The sequence below is a fragment of the Buteo buteo genome, chromosome 7 (assembly GCF_964188355.1).
Source record: "Buteo buteo chromosome 7, bButBut1.hap1.1, whole genome shotgun sequence".
NCBI classification, from domain to species: Eukaryota; Metazoa; Chordata; class Aves; order Accipitriformes; family Accipitridae; genus Buteo; species Buteo buteo.
Genome location: NC_134177.1, coordinates 29,959,945 through 29,976,064, shown reverse-complemented (window position 1 = coordinate 29,976,064; position 16,120 = coordinate 29,959,945). Strand labels below are relative to the sequence as shown.

The 16,120-nt window shown below is 43.2% G+C and overlaps 1 protein-coding gene across 3 annotated transcripts in view; it reads left to right on the top strand.

Annotated features, from left to right (window-relative positions):
• Nucleotides 1-16,120, top strand: part of MYO7B (myosin VIIB) — a 51,399-nt gene that overhangs the window by 15,356 nt on the left and 19,923 nt on the right. Inside the window, exons 15-29 of one of the 3 annotated variants that reach the window (XM_075032036.1) lie at nucleotides 948-1,085; nucleotides 2,061-2,213; nucleotides 2,747-2,845; nucleotides 3,403-3,497; nucleotides 5,164-5,248; nucleotides 6,292-6,418; nucleotides 7,154-7,263; nucleotides 7,848-8,024; nucleotides 8,745-8,954; nucleotides 9,864-10,031; nucleotides 10,297-10,377; nucleotides 10,934-11,061; nucleotides 12,635-12,761; nucleotides 14,147-14,266; nucleotides 15,143-15,316. In XM_075032036.1, coding sequence (XP_074888137.1) covers nucleotides 948-1,085; nucleotides 2,061-2,213; nucleotides 2,747-2,845; nucleotides 3,403-3,497; nucleotides 5,164-5,248; nucleotides 6,292-6,418; nucleotides 7,154-7,263; nucleotides 7,848-8,024; nucleotides 8,745-8,954; nucleotides 9,864-10,031; nucleotides 10,297-10,377; nucleotides 10,934-11,061; nucleotides 12,635-12,761; nucleotides 14,147-14,266; nucleotides 15,143-15,316 — 1,992 coding nt within the window. Of the gene's footprint in view, nucleotides 1-947; nucleotides 1,086-2,060; nucleotides 2,214-2,746; nucleotides 2,846-3,402; nucleotides 3,498-5,163; nucleotides 5,249-6,291; nucleotides 6,511-7,153; nucleotides 7,264-7,847; nucleotides 8,025-8,744; nucleotides 8,955-9,863; nucleotides 10,032-10,296; nucleotides 10,378-10,933; nucleotides 11,062-12,634; nucleotides 12,762-14,146; nucleotides 14,267-15,142; nucleotides 15,317-16,120 lie in introns of all 3 variants that reach the window. The other 2 variants (XM_075032034.1, XM_075032035.1) reach the window with 2 other exon arrangements.

Below are 16,120 nucleotides of genomic sequence, written 5' to 3'. Positions count from 1 at the left end.
GGACTTTAAATTATTTACTTGGAAAAAAAGCCCAAAAATCCCACAACCCACCAAAACTCCCCAAACAAACAAACTAGCTGTATTGTGCTGCAATGATTAGCTCCATGCCTGTATGTGAAAGGCCAGTGGAGTCCTTTTTTTACTTGGAATCTGCACTGTGGTCACCTTAATTTAATGTGCCCTTAAAACCTACTAAGAGGTAGAAGCTTAGGCCTATTGTGATGATCTGTGTGAAAAAGACATAGGTGGAACTCTGCTTTCAGAGAAGCTGGGGAGATCAGGAGCTAACTGCAGCCAAGTGCAATCCCTCTGGGGTTACTCTATTGCAACTGGGAGCAAAATTCAGCCCAGGAGTGGTGAGACATAAAACACTTTATATGCAGCCATAAATGGAGTAGCTCTTACCTTATCTTCCAGTAAAGTTTGCCTTTTCACTGCTTAGTGTAGTATTAATGAGCAAGACAATCAGTCATCCTAATCACTATGGAATGAGCTGTTCTGGATCTTTAGCATTCCCAGTTAGCTATGAGATGGCAGCAAAATATCTGGCTGGATGTTATTATTGCTTTAGGATTGGCTATTTTTCACCAAGCTTTCAGGCACACACCCATGAATAATAGCTTGGCACCCAGGCCCTACACTAAATGCAGCCTTGGTTGGAAGAGCCAGACCTATGCGGGATCATGTGGGTGGAATTGCTTCTACCACAGCCACCCCCACTGCTGAAACTTCATATCCAAGTAGGGCAAGTAGCTCAGTGGGGTTTCTTTGCAAGAATAAACCCAAATTAATAAGATACAGGTGGCTGATTTATCTCCCATGTAAGTAAATAATTTTTTTCCTGGAAGTTGTGTGATAGTGTTACATTGTACAAAAATACAAAGATGTATTAATTGGCCCTCTGACAGCGAATGATGTAGCAGTCAGCATGTGCTTACCCTTCCCAGGGCTTGGATACCACCAAACGGCTCTCTACTCTGGGAGGACAGTTCAAGCAATCCCTGGAAAAACTAATGAAAATCCTTGAGCAGTGCCAGCCATACTTCATCCGCTGCATCAAGCCAAATGACTACAAGAAACCACTGGTAATGTTTTAACAATATGAGGTCTTGCCTTCAGTAAACTTTTTAATGAGAAAAAGCTGTCAGTTGCTGTGTAGCATTTTATATCTGTACTTCAGGCAAGAAGAGCTGGAGTACAGGCTATTATTTCAATAAAAAGATAGGTAGGATAGAGCATTGTTAATTTACAAAAACATCTCTTAAAAGCATCATAGAGTAATAGATGGCAAAAAAGCACAGAGGTGTATTCCTGAGAGGAGTTGTAAAAGCCTTTCCTGTAAAGATAAAGACAAAACTGGAGAGTTTCTAGCCCCTCAACAAGGGAACAAATGAAAAACTTTAGGATCCAACAATGATCATACTAATGAAATAGTGAGAGAGAGAGTAGGAGAGCTGTTGGTGTTTGAGAGAGGTGTGATGTGGCTTGATTTGACACTACAGGAGAAGAGGAGTGAGTTTATCATTAAGATGCTTGGCTAGAACTTGGGAGATCACGACCCAGTTCTATACTAAAACCTTGTATGGTGTTGCATCAAGTGAATTAATAATTTTTAAAAAGTACTGCATGTGGCTTAGTGAGCCTAATGTTAATCTGCATTACAAGAAACTAGCAGCATGCTTGCTGTGCTTTGCATAGGTATGCCCAAAGGGCTTAAGTGGCTACTGCAGTTATTCACACCTGCCAAATGATACGAACAATTTATTGTTAATCTGAAATTGCAGTTCTAGAATTGAAAATGTTGCTAAAGCCAGACTGAAGTTAATGGACTGTTTCCACTGCTGATAAACACAAATTTGAAGATCCTTTGGGGTGACTTGTTTATGCCTGTAATTAATTAATCTAGTGCACTAAAGAAATAAGAAGTGCAATTTAAAAAAGCATAGTAGGCCATTTTGCAGGCACTCTGAGGTTGGAGGTTAATAGATATGTTCTGAGGAATGCTGCATGTGTACCTTCTTTCAGTGCTAAGTCTCCTCCTTGTCTGCTTGCCCTTTCAGTTGTTTGACCGGGACCTGTGTATCAAACAGCTGCGATATTCAGGGATGATGGAGACCATTCAGATCAGGAAAGCTGGTTACCCAATTCGCTACAGCTTTGAGGAGTTCTTTGAGAGATACAGAGTTCTCTTGCCATGGTCTCTTCAAGAACAGGTTTGTATGCAAAAACTTGGTTTGAGGCTAATCTAACTTTTCTTTATCAGGCTTTAGTCTTTCCTACAGTAGAAAGTTCTTGGATTATTGCTGGCACAGCCGAGAGAGCTTTCATCACAGGGACTATCATCACAGTAACTGTAGCTAAATACTTAAGTACTCACTTGGACCTCAGCTGAAATGGTAGAGGTGCTTTTAGGTCCAGCTATCCTTGACCTGCTCCACAGACATCCCAGGCAGGGTGGCATCTCCACTGCCCTCAGATGTTTCTTTTCTATAATCACACACTTCTGAGGTCTCTAACATCCTCCTCACACTTGAACTCTGGAACGTTTGGCCATGCAGTCCTGTTCCTCCTTTTCTTGACCATTTGAGCTGAACCACTTTCATTCATTATACCGTCAGCCCAGAGGTCTGTAAGACCTCATCCGTTTCTGTTCTTTGCCCTTTGAAATGCAGGGCAATAGTTCCTTACATAGTACAGCTGCTGTTTCACAACCAAGCCCTAACGTGATGATGCTTTTGCACATCAGCTGAAGAATGATGCTCGACAGAGCTGTATCTGCATCTCCGAAGCAGTGCTCGGCAAGGATGAAAGCTGGCAAGCTGGAAAGACCAAGATTTTCCTTAAAGTAAGTAAAAAGGACAGTTTATTGTTTCTTCTCCTGAAAAAATGGGTGCTTCACAGTATAGCTTGATCTGCTTGTACAAGAGTGGTGACCCAGAAGGACTGGGTTCTCTTATAAACTCTCTCTTGAATCTGAGGCTGGATCTTTGTTCCTGAAGGCCAAGTAATTTAATGGACACAGCTTGGTGTAGGAGATCCTGTTCCTGTGCTCCAGTGTTGCAACTGAAACAGCACAGTGCAGTGTATTGGTCTCTGCTCAAGCCTTGAGCATAGAAAAGAACTGGATACCAGCACACTGTTGCAGGGGACCTCCTTGCCTGTAGCATACCCCTAGGTAAAAACAGTCTTACTGCAGGCAGATTCTCTGCTTGTTTATGGCTATTGCCAGACATGGTGTGGTCAGGTGGTGTGCTCTCTTCCTACTGCAGTTCCATAAATGCATTTTAATCACAGCTTGCATAACATCATGCTGATTTTGGGCCTTTTTCAGACCATGTGTCCAGTTTTCAGAAGTTGTGGGGGTGTCTGCTCAGCTGGCATATCCATACTTTCTTTTAACAGGATCATCATGATACAGTATTGGAGCTGCAACGCCAAAATATACTCACGGATAAGGTTCTTCTTATCCAGAAGGTGATGAGAGGATTGAAGGACAGGTGAGTGATCTTAAAGAAGGGAATTTGCTTTTGTTTGAAGCAGTAATCTTTGTGGTGCAGTTTTAACACACTCTGTGAAGTGTTTTTGAGTATGAAATGTATCAGTCCGTATCTTCCACTAGCCCTATATTCAGTGCTTCTCATGTAACTGTGCACAGTGCATCTATGCAGATTTTGCACAAAGATTTGTTCTGGCTCAGTTTCTTTATTTTCATTATGCTTTTCAAAATGCAGGGCTGTGGCACATGCAGCTTGTATGAAGAGGAAGGGCTGGAAGGAGGATTTACACTTAGTATTTCTAGTAAACAGTAGGCATCTGGAGCTCAGGAAATCCCCATGGAATCTGTGTCCTTCCCAGAGCTACAAGAACTCTTATTTAGGATGCTTCTTTGATACAAGACATAGAAAAGAATCAGATAGAAACCAGCTAGTCCTTCTCTTTGGCAAAGATGCACAATTCTTGCATTGTGTCTGGTTTAGTTTGAAATATCTTTGGAAGTGAACTTTAGTCACTGTTAAGTAAATGTTTGTCCTCATTAAATGCTTTACATCATGATTTGTACTCATTAATCTTGTATCCCCCAACCAGAACCATGACAGAGGACTGAATCTTGGTTTGGTTTAGATATATTCCTGACAGTAGAGAAGCAAAGACTAAAAACACATGCCCCAAAACTTCCCCCTTTTTGTCAAACTCTGCCTGCTATCTAGCAGAGTATCACCTCTCCCTAAAAGCCTCACCTCACTTTTATTTTTAAGCCATCAGAGCTATATGCCACTTCTGACAGCCACAGTGTGACAGCTTTTACCATGGGAAGTTCATCTTGCTCAGATGGGCTCCTAGTCCTGGCAGTTAGGACACTGGGGAGTAAGTGGTCATCGGGTGGGGGAGTTATCCAGGCTTGATGCGAGGTCTTTTTCAGTTCTTACAGAGCTCTCCTACCACAGCAATGAATTTGGTCTGCAGTTGCAATGAGTATTTTTTCAGCATTAAGGGCAAAGTCAGCTCAGATGTATCAAGGTGGATTAGTAATACTTCTATCTCATCCTTTCTACTAGCAAATGAATAGCAAAGCAAATAGAAAAACACTTTGTGAGCTCAACTGATTCATGGTGCTGCTTCACTTGCAGAATGAGCTGAGCCTAGGTGAAATCTCCTAAGGCCTTCATTTACAGAGAAGGTCAGGCAAAACAGCCTATTCTGCCATTTCCATCAGCATGGAGAACATGTAAGCAGACAAAATGTTTGAATGAGGATAATTTTGAAGCATGTTGTACAAAAGTAACTGATCATACTGATCTTTCTGCTGCAACATAATACTTTTCTTGGGCTACTCAGAAGCAGGAAGAACAACCCTTGCTGACCTTCAAACTTGCCCTGGCAAAATGTCTACTAATCATAGAACCGTTTAGGTTGGAAAAGACCTTTAAGATCACCGAGTCCAACCATAAACCTAACACTGCCAAGTCTACCGCTGAACCATGTAATTGAGCTAGTTAGTTTAACAACAGCTTTCCTGCCTCTAGTGTTCCTAGACAGCAGACAAGGCTGAGATCAGACTGTAGACATCCCATAAAAGGAAAAAAAATGCCACCTTACTCTTTACTGTTATCATAAGAAGCAGCAGAAATAACCTATTGTTACCTCACTTGTCTGTCTGCTTAGAAAGCGGTTTCTGAAACAGAGGAAGTCTGCTGTAGCCATTCAGTCAGCCTGGCGAGGCTACTGCTGCCGGAAGGATTTCCGAATGGTAAGATGCAGGTGTATATATAAATATATATATTTATGTATATATATACACACATATATACGTTTTTGTGTGTGTGTTTATATACTATGCCCTGCCAGACCGAGTGGAGTATTAGGAATGAAGATATTCACAACTGAAGGGAGGAGAGGCAAGATGGCAGGATGTAAAGAAGGGTGTAAAGTCCAAGGAGGTCTCTGGGACCTCTCAGGGCTTGCTGAATCTGTGATATTTCTACTTTCTGGTGAAATAATAACCCAACTAACCTCTGGCAGGCCTGGCTCTGGTGACCTGACATATGAGTGATCCCACACTTCTAGTCAGAAGTCCAAGGCTAGCATTTGTGCATCACCACCATACTGTGAGCAAAGTGTCTTCCACAACTGTTAGAGGAAAACTGGTAATCTGTAAAAAATTATCAGAAAAAACATTATATCAATCTCACATTAGTAAAAATATTGGCTGTTCTTCTATAGATGGTGGGTTTTCTGGGTAAGGACAGCTACACCGTATCGGGAGCACTCACATATTGTGTATTTGTGTGGCAAGGATTATTATTAATATGTCCCATACATCCCATTCATGAGGGGCAGGAAGGGAAACTGCCAGTTTCGGCCAGAAACATTTTCTGTTCTGCATCAGTGATGCAATTCCTGTCTGAAGAGCCAGGCTGCTGTCCCGCACTCTGCCCCATCCTCCTTTGCTGCTTGTCTTGGGATTGTCACACCCGTCTCTCCAAGCACATGCTTTTTTTATCATTCACTTGGCTTCATTTCTGCTTTCTTCCTTCCCTTGTCATAATCCCAGGCTACCATTGCCACTTTCTGGAGCCACTCCCTAGAACAGGTCCCCAAAAGAACTCTATATAATCTAGTTTTAAAAGCCTATTACTAGCAGAAAATAAAGCATGAAGGTCAGTATCACATTAGCCCCTTCCAGTGTCTTTATCCAGTTACCGAATTTTGTTATCCTCTACTCATCCCAACTTACTCCTAGTCTCAATGGTTTTGAACCATAACCACTTCTTTTTTTTCCACCTCCTACAGGTTATGCTGGGTTTTGGGCGCCTACAGGCCCTCTACCGGAGCCGGCAGCTTGCTAAACAATATGAAGCAACCAGGGCTCATATCATTAGGCTTCAAGCCATGTGCCGTGGTTATCTAATGCGTCAAAAGATAGCAGAGCAGAAGAAAGCTGTACGCATTATACAGGCATATACAAGGGGCATGTTTGCTCGCCGAATCTACCAGAGGATGAAGAGGGAGGTATGCTCACAGATACCTTGTGAATGTGATGTTTCTATGAAGTTCTGATGAAGTTCTGATTTAATGACCAGTAAGTGTTGCCATAGCATAGCAGTGGATGTGAATATTTAGTTTGGGATATTTTATTCTGAGCTTGTCAAGCATGAAAGCAGAGTTTTAAGCTGACTGATCTTGTTTATGTTTGCTTTCTGTGTTCATTATCATGGATCAAAACTTCACTGACAGCTGAAATGTTTTTGACAAAAGGGAGGAGAAAAGATAAGATGCACCTGCATATCAGTCACTCCTGCAAGGGAAGATCCATTTCTCCAGCAAGGCCTGATAATGTCACTTAGAGATCCATTCAAAAGGGAATCCTAATGCAGTGTGTTTTGGTATGCACTGCCAGAGAAAATCCTGTACTTAGTGCCTTGGTGGTCCATAGCACATGGGAGGCCTTTCTGTGACTTCCTTTCTGTATTAATGCTGTACAAACATGACAAAGCCAGTGTGCAGATTTCTGCCTGTAGTCTGTTCCCTAAAAGGCCAAATTGAGAACTGAGTCCCTGTTGGGATAAAGTCCTGCTGTGGACATGTTGTTAATAACAGAACGGAGCTGTCTCAGCAGTTGTGGAAACAGTCACAGAATGGTCCTGTTGTCCACAAAACAAGTGCAAACTGGAATCCAGGAATATCTGCTTAGAAGAAGAAAAACATCTCATCCAAGTCCTTGGACCAGTGAAAACAAGGGAAGAAGCTATGAGATTAGAAAAGGTAGATATGTTGGCGGAGGAACACTGAATGCTATGTTCCTTGGCTGACAAGAGAGCTTGACCAGCTCACATCTGCAGACTTGCTCAAAGATCTCAGCAGTGCTATATTTTAATAAAAAGCAGACATAGTTGTAAACCAATTTGTAATGATGCTTTAGAAATGGGACAAGGCAAACACATGCACATTTCTGTTTGCAGTAAGAGCTGGCACTTTAGCCAAACATGCACAATGCTATTACAGTTCCCTGACACAAAACATTTTTAAATAATATGGGGTTTTCTACGGTTAGGAATTCTGTGGTTTTCCTGTATTATGTCTTATTGATAAAGTTTTTGGAAAATGGCACATCATTACCAATAGGCCAACAGTCTATAAGGACAGCTGTAAGAGCAAGGTCTTCTGCTGGTGTGCTAGGTCTTTGTGACTGCTTAGCACAAGCAACAGTTGACTTCACATTCCAACATTGCACTAGCAGAGCTGGACCTCACTATCATAACACCTTTGTAATAGTGTTTCATCCTAGCACTCATTCATTCTAGCAGAGTGATGTTCCAGTCATGCCTAACTAGCTTCTCTGTTTAAAGGAACACCTGACTGCTCTGGAGAGAGAGGAGGCGGAAGCAGGACAAAGGAGGAATGCTCTTGCCAATAAACCAACAAATCATGATGTTATCAGTGACCAAGAAATGGTGGACAAAATTTTTGGGTTTTTACCTTCTATGATTGGAGGCCAAGAAGGACAGGCTCCTCTGGGTTTTGAGGTACAGAGCTGCAGATTGATAATGGGTCATGTTCATCCTTTGTCTAAGTCCATTGACTGTTGGAATTCCATCAGTGGTCAATTCTGTTTAATGAACTTCTGTACAGTGAAAGAATCACCCAAATTAATCATGCAGACAGTCGCTTCGGGATGTGCTTTCAGAGATCAGTTCCAAAAAGTTTTTGGTCACGTACAGTTTGGGGACTATGTGTCTTTAAAAGCTACTGCACATTTGTTTCTTTAGCCCAGCAACCCCTCCCCAAATAGTGCCATTCTCTGCATTTTGGCACCAACCACATGTTCTGCTGACAGTGCTCTCAGTGATTTTCTGGCTGAAACAAGCTGGAAGTTTATGACCCAAGTTATCCCATATTCTTAAAAGCAAAATTTGAGATATACTGGTCTTGACAGCTGTGGAGGATGGAATCGGGTAGGGAGGGGTAGGTAGAGTAGAATGGTCTGGGTTAGTGCATGATGTGAGTGAGAAGATAACACCTGGATTTTCCATCAGCAATGTTCTTGCTGAAGACCAAGACAGGAAAGGACAAGCTCTGCATCCCAGTGGTCTGTTGGTAGCAGCTGAAAATGGCTTTGGGGTTAGCTGGGAAGCCAAATTCTGGAGGACCTATGGCCGAGGAAAAAAAAAAGAAAAAAAGAACATAAATTAAGAATATCAGAGTACAGGGAAAGAAAATATGCTTCTTCCTCATGTTTTGCACAGGACTTGGAAACAAAACGTAACAAGCTGGACGAGGTCGACCTGGACATGGTTCCCATGAGTGTGGAGCTAGAAGAGGAAGCAGATGGCTTGGAAGAGTACACCTTCCCAAAGTTTGCAGCTACTTATTTCCAGGGGTCTTCTACACATACACATATCCGGAGGCAGCTGCGGCACCCACTACTCTACCATGATGACAAGGACAATGTCCTGGTAGCTTGCTCCTTTTTGTTGTTGAACCTGCTCTCTCCACAGCCCTGGCTTCTACAGCTCCCCCCATCCTTGGGTCCCCCTGCCTCTGGCACAACACTGGGAACCATAGATTTTAGAGCCAAGCAGATAGTCCTAACCACTTGTGTGAAAGAAGTAGTTCCCATCAGCATTTTTTGGCACTTTGCAGGCAGGCACTTCACACAGATACCTGCCTGACACAAGATCTCTGGTCACCTTTAGTCTGCCTAAAGAGGGAACTCTGAAGTTTTGACTTCTCCAGATACTCTTTGGGGGCAAAAATGGAATGAAGAGAAGCATCAGAGCTCGCCCATCTCTCTGCTCTTGTTAGGGTTGCTGGTCTGTAAGTTAGGACAGAAGGGGGAGGCTCAGGTTTCCAATTTTCCTGTTGAACCATGGGGGGATTGAGGAGGGGAGTTCTTGATGCTAGGCAGTCTTGCAGAATAGAGGATCCCATACTGCAAAAACTTTGGTATTACTTGGCTTTCTAGTTCTGGGCATGAGGGCTCCTGGAAGAGTTCACTCCACTGCTTATCTCTCCAGGTGGGTAAATGCAGAGTGCAGTTCAGCCAAGGTTTCTCCACCTCACTCCAGCTACATCACACCTGCAAGGTGCCAGTAAAGGGAATGGTGAGGGCTCAGCAATCACAGAGTAAATCTGACATTCCCACTACATCTGCACCCTCCTCCTTTAGCATGAAAGTGTTGTGAATGTTGCTTTCATGTTGTTTGACATGAAAGTAAACTCCTGGTGTAAATGGTGGGAAGAGATGGGAATTTTAACAACTTGGACTGGGTAAAGGAAGAAAATGCTCTTATCTAAACAGGCAGAAATGGCATGAGGCCATTGGTTCTCTTGGCAGTGTCTGACTGTGCTTTCTGCTGCTACAGGCTTCTCTAGTTGTGTGGGTTATCATCCTGAGGTTCATGGGGGACCTGCCAGAGCCAGCAATGTTTGCCAAGAATGCCACCACCAAGACCAGCTCCGTGATGACACAGATATATGACACACTTGGCAGGAAAAACCAGGTCCAGTTCAGGAACGACAGCCCAAATATGGTGAGAGGAGCAGGCTATGTTTGTATTTTCGTTTGCTTTCTTTGGTTTCTGTGCTGTTCTACCAAGAGTGAGAATCATTTCATGCTACTGTACTTGAAATGCCAGAAGTGCAAAAGTGCCCCTGTCAGTCCTGGAAGGACACTGCAGCTCCTTCTGGCAGGAGGGAGCAAACAAAAACATCTCCATTTGAGCATCTTTCCTTCCTTAATGAATCATTCTTGCTGTGCATTAAACTAATTTCTTATAATGGTACTGTGTGTTGTAGAGAGACAGCAGGAAGGATAACAAAATTTCAAAGGGGATCTCTTCCCTGAAGCTGAAACGGTCATCCAAGTTGACAGGGAAGGTAAGAGGTGGAAATAAATTGCTTCCCCTAAGTCTTCTTGCCTGGAACCCTGTCTTCACCTTCTGACAGATCTTATGTGACAGCAACCTCCCAGATGGGAACTTGTTCCCCTGCCAAGCCAGTGCAGCCCTGTGTATGGGATACCTGGTGCACTGTTCTTCTTTTGAAACTATCCCCATGTGCACTGCTGTCATTCATTCTCTGGCAGATTAACTCCATCCCTCCCTGCTGGAGAGTGACCCCTGCACAGAGGCAACAATTTATTATTGAGAATTTCTGGTATGACAGAACAGTTTGCCCAAAGCCCTGGGCAGACTGAGAACCACCATGTGCTTAGGGCTGTACAGGACAGTACAAGAAAGTTCTCCTAGCCAGTTAATAGCACCATAACACTGCATTTTATGAGTTAGCTTGAGAGGCAAGGGGGGAAATATGGCCTGTTCCTAACTTCTCCTGCCAGAAAGATAGAGAAGGAATGTCTCTCATTTCTGGGAGAGCTGCCTAGTAAGAGGGAAGGTTTCTAGAGCACTCTGGGGTTCTTCTTGGTTTCTTTCAGGTGACAGACCAGCTGAGAAGTGGAGAAGAGGCTTTCCAAGAGGACAGCTCAATCTCTGAGAGACCTATGTCCAACCTAGAAAAACTGCACTTCATTATTGGCAATGCAATTCTGCGTCCTGCCATCAGGTAGGAAATTTGTACCTCCTTTCTAGGACCAGGCACGGATTTAATCAAGGAAATCCAGCATCCCCTTTCCACAGTCCCAGGGCATTTTCCAAATCCTGGAAGTGTCTCACATTTATCTGTGGGGATTTCTGACTGAAAGCCCAAGCTAGTCACATAGGAATGACACTGTAGGCCACACACCTCTTTGGAGAACGCTTGACCTTTATCAGAGGGGACAGAGAATGCCTCCCTTACTGCCTTTTCTGGTATCTTCATGTTGTGGTTTAGGTCAGCTGCCTCCATGTATGGCTTTCTGAATACCCCACAGATATGCAGTGGGGCAGAGCCAGGGTTGTAACGCAGTAACACTTGAAGGTGGAACACAGCCCCAGTATGAGGGAGAAGAAACACTCAGAAGAGTAAGAAATATGGACTTAATGTACACTAGGTGTATGAGAGGTGTGCATAACCTCAGTTTCCCAACAGCCTGTTGTTGAGCCCTCAGGCAATGTCCCCAGGTCAGAGACAGTTTAAGGTCTGGTTTGCTGACTGTATCAGCCACTAGAAGAAATCCTGCTGACAAGCGGTGTGAGGGTGGACCTTAGGCCAAGCATGGTGTGAGGATAAGGGTTGGTTCTGACCTGACCCTGTGAATTCCCTCCTCCATTTTAGCCCATTTTAGCTTATGCAACACTTCTCTGTAACAAAGCCCATAGGCACAGGCCATGCCTTGACCTCAGTCATGGGCTGCATTCCTCTCTACATAGGTGCTTTGTTTTAGTCAAGATGCTCCCCGAAGCAGATCCTCAGCTGGAAAAAATTGCCTTCAATCAGTGTATCGTAACAGCCACAGGCTAAGTATCTACTCCCTCAGTCTGTGTTTTATTGTATGTCCTATCTGGGAACAAAACCCTCACCTACCTCGTGTCCTCCCACATCAGACTTGCCAAATGTGTGTTCCAAGAGTCCAGAAAATTTAAGATGATTTTTAAATAGCAGTTTTGTTTGTATACAGAATTTTGCCTCTGTTTCCCATATGTCCTCACTGCAGGCAACTTACATTTTCAGAAGCTCATTCTGAAGCACCCTTTCCTCCATTCCTGTCCAAGGACTCACTCCAAGTTTACTAAAAATATAAAATTAAGCAGGTGTCCTCCTGTCTTTATCCCCAAATCCACATATAAGCAGACAGACAAGAGCCATGAGATACAAACCACATACTGTAGAGAGCTTAGACCAAGTTTCACATGTGGAGGGACAACGATGCCATTTCACAGCTGGATGACCCAGCAGTTGTTATCCCTGCACAGTCCCCTGCTTGTCACAGGAGGTAATCCAGCATGAGAATTGCACTTGAACTGCTTGAGTGACAAGGGCTGGCAAAGGGCACTAAGTATACCTTGAGTCTTTCCCTGCCAAAGCCAATGACTCAGTTATTTCCTGTGGTACATTACAATTGGTATCCTAGCTAATGGGTTAAACCTAGTTCAGATCTACATCATGCTGCAATCATGCCAAGCTTGCAGTGGAAGCGTAGCCAAAGACAGGTCAGACAGTGAATCATTATCTGTTGCTTTCACGTGTTTTATTACAGAGATGAGATTTATTGCCAGATTTGCAAACAACTCACTGAAAACAGCAACAGGAGCAGCTATGCTCGAGGCTGGATCCTTCTGTCACTTTGCCTTGGTTGCTTTCCTCCTTCAGACACATTTGTGAAGGTACGCTACTAACTTTTCCTACAGAAGCTTAAATGCCTTAGCTGATCTTGTTTCTTGTGTATTTTGATGTTTTGATACAGACAGCCACATAAACCGTTTGGCTGCCATAACATCTGGTGCTGTGGTTTTAGCAGAAACTATCTCATCTCATATGCTTATCTGGGAATTTAAAGAAATGATTGCAGTACTCACATTTAATTCTTTTTCATTACACATCATACAAGTTGGATTCTGTTGTTGATCGCAGCCCTCATTTTAGATCTGTAATCTGCAAAGAATCTGGCAAATTTTAACCTCTCCAGTTCTGCCTTTCCAACATTTAAAAGGTGTCTCCAGTTACAATCCTAGTGATTAAATATAGTCAAGACACCAGTATAAAATCACCCCCATATTTTACCAGTTCTTACCTTACATCTCCATGCCCTACAAAATCCAGCAAAGATTTGGGCTTTTTCATCATTCATTAATTTCCAAATTTAAATGGATGATAAATCCACTTCACCAGAGGAGAAAAAAAACAACAACCGGTGACTCCAACTTGACATCAGCCTTCCTCCTAGATCTTAGAGGCAAACAGAATCCATAGATATTCCTGAATCTTCAGCCTTGCTTTATTGACATCCTAGCTGAAATGATTAATCTAATCATAAATGCTGCTAAATGGACACTACTTGGAACAAACAAGACACAAGCCATAGACATGTTTTGACACCAGTCTTCATCCAAAGACTGTGAACCGTGCAGAATTTGTGAAAGACGTGACTATACCCTATCTCTAGGAATATTCTTAATCATTAAAATAACCAGGTGACTGACCCATGCTTGCACTAAATACAGGTATGTAAATACAAGTCCATGCTTACACCATGTCATCCAGACACCAGAGCCATACAAACTCCAAAAGCTCAGTTTATCCAACCCTTCTCTTCCAATGTCCAATCTTAATCATGGACTTCCACTATTGATATTGCCAGAGAACTTAGTAAAACTACAAATAACCATCATCATCAATCCTAACCTGCAATTAGCCCTCTTCCCAGCACTTTTGTTTATACAGAATGTCACAAGACTTCAGGCTCTTCAATTGGAAACACTAACCCTTGCTCTAACCTAGTCATAAGAATAAAGTCTCCACTGTCTGATATTTATCATGTAGTTAAACATGGTGAATAGACTGACACAAGTCTTCCTCTTTAGACTAAAAGCTCTGCAGAATGAGGGAAAACTTGGTGTCTCAAACACTAATTCCAACCCTAACCTTTAATACTTTCTGGTGAACTGTAAGCTGACTGGTCACTGTAGTCTAGTGTATCAGCTGCAGAAGGTTTCTAATGTTTTATGAGGATTAGTATTTCCTAACTCTTTCTTATGCTCTATGCATATAGTACCTGTTGAATTTCATCCACCATGGGCCCACAGGCTATGCACCATATTGTGCTGAACGTCTGAGACGTACCTATGTCAATGGAGCACGGACTGAACCTCCGAGCTGGCTGGAACTTCAGGTAGCAACTCCCTTTTTGCTTAATTATATTGATCTGTGTCATTTTATACTGGATTGTGTTTACTAGCCTGTGCTAACAGATCTTCCTAAGTCCAGTCATGGAAATCAATTGCACAAGGGGATTAAAGCCAGCTGCCTTGGTCTGGGCAGCTTCTTAGACATACCTCTTCTGGCCATTCAGTTAACCTAAATCCAGTGGAGGATGTAATTTAAAAGCTGCAACACATGATTTGCAGGGAGATAACCTCCATCCACTCAGGAGCCACAGGCCAGAACCACCTCTGGGGGAAGCTCTTACGATCATTTGTGGAAAGCACTGAGTAGGGCTTATGCTTTTAAAATGGAGGGAGGAAGTGTGTATGATAGGACTATATTGCCTTCCCTCTTCCTTTTAATGTCACCCTAGTAATTAGAAGTCGCACAAACACACACACATGTGCGCACACCCCCTTCAAGTGAAGACCTCAGTTCAATTCCTTCCTAAATCTGAGAGACCCTGTTGCCTAACACACATCTCCCTGGGCAAAGTACTTGCTGCAGGCTGTCTCTCCACTGATGCATGTAAGGCTGTACCCAAAAGTCATCAGGCCAAACAAGGCTCACGAAAAGTCTGTCAGTCCACACTGTTATGTGATAATCAGCTCCCCTGAGTTGTGGGGAGCAGAGAACTTGAGTCCAGTGCTGCTCCAGGTTTGTAATTTATATTTAAGACTCACCATGCATTGAAGAAACTGTGTGGGTGTTGGAGATTCACTTAAAGATTGTTGACTAGGGTGTACAGTGTGTGGAGCTCTTAAATCTAAATGCTGTCTTCATTCTTCACAGAAAAGTAAGGTTTTCCCATAATTTGTTTCTCTCATTTAACTCTGACTTACAGGCAACAAAGCAGAAGAAACCCATTATGTTTAATGTCACCCTGATGAATGGCCAAAGCATCACTGTCCCTGCAGACTCTGCTTCCATTGCCAAAGAGATCTGTCAGTTCATAGCAGATAAAACCAAACTGAGGGATGTGTTTGGTTTTTCACTCTACATTGCTGTGTTTGATAAGGTAAAGTGTAGAAAAATAGAATGAAAGCTCCCTTCTCTTTCTGTGGAGTTGCTGCTGTCCACCCAGCCTCACTGAGGACTCCCTCTGACTCCTGGCACCCCGTCCCAGTCCTATGCTCAAACCAAATCAGTTCTGAATCCCAGCTGAATCTCAGGACCTGATAATCCTATTCTGCCTTTCTGTTGGCTAGCCTCTTAGCAATTCCTGCTGCAGGCCTGTAAGGTTTCCTTTGCCAGGTCACATAATTGACTAGTGTCCCTGCTCCCATGCATGGGCAGTGCAGCACTATGGTCTCCCACCATGTTCTGAGATCCCACTTGCTCATCATGCATGCAGCACTGCAGAACTGCTGGAGCAGGGTGAAACTAGCAGGTCTCACATGCTAGGGATCTGTGCTCAAAGACGCATTTCCCACCTACATTGCTGCACGTTACTTTCTTGTTCCGTGTTACAGTGCTGCTGATTCAGCCCCTGTCATGTGGCATTGAAAGCCAAGGTCCCTGTCAGGGCTGCTGCTGTTAGCTCACATGGTGGCATTTTAGCCTCTCCTTCCCTTTGGTGTTTTTTTTACAGTAATACTGTAAACCAGACATACACAGCAGGATGCTCGATTAGGCATCAATAGCAATGAAATTAATTCAGAGGTGGCATTTTTGTTTAGATTACAGGAACACTTGCATGTGTGCTTAAGGGCATATACAGGGGATAAGCAAAGTACAAGGAGACAAATAGAACATCACAAACCAGAGCTGCTTTGTCGTAACTTCCAACTTACTTTTCCCAATACCATCACTGTGCATAAAA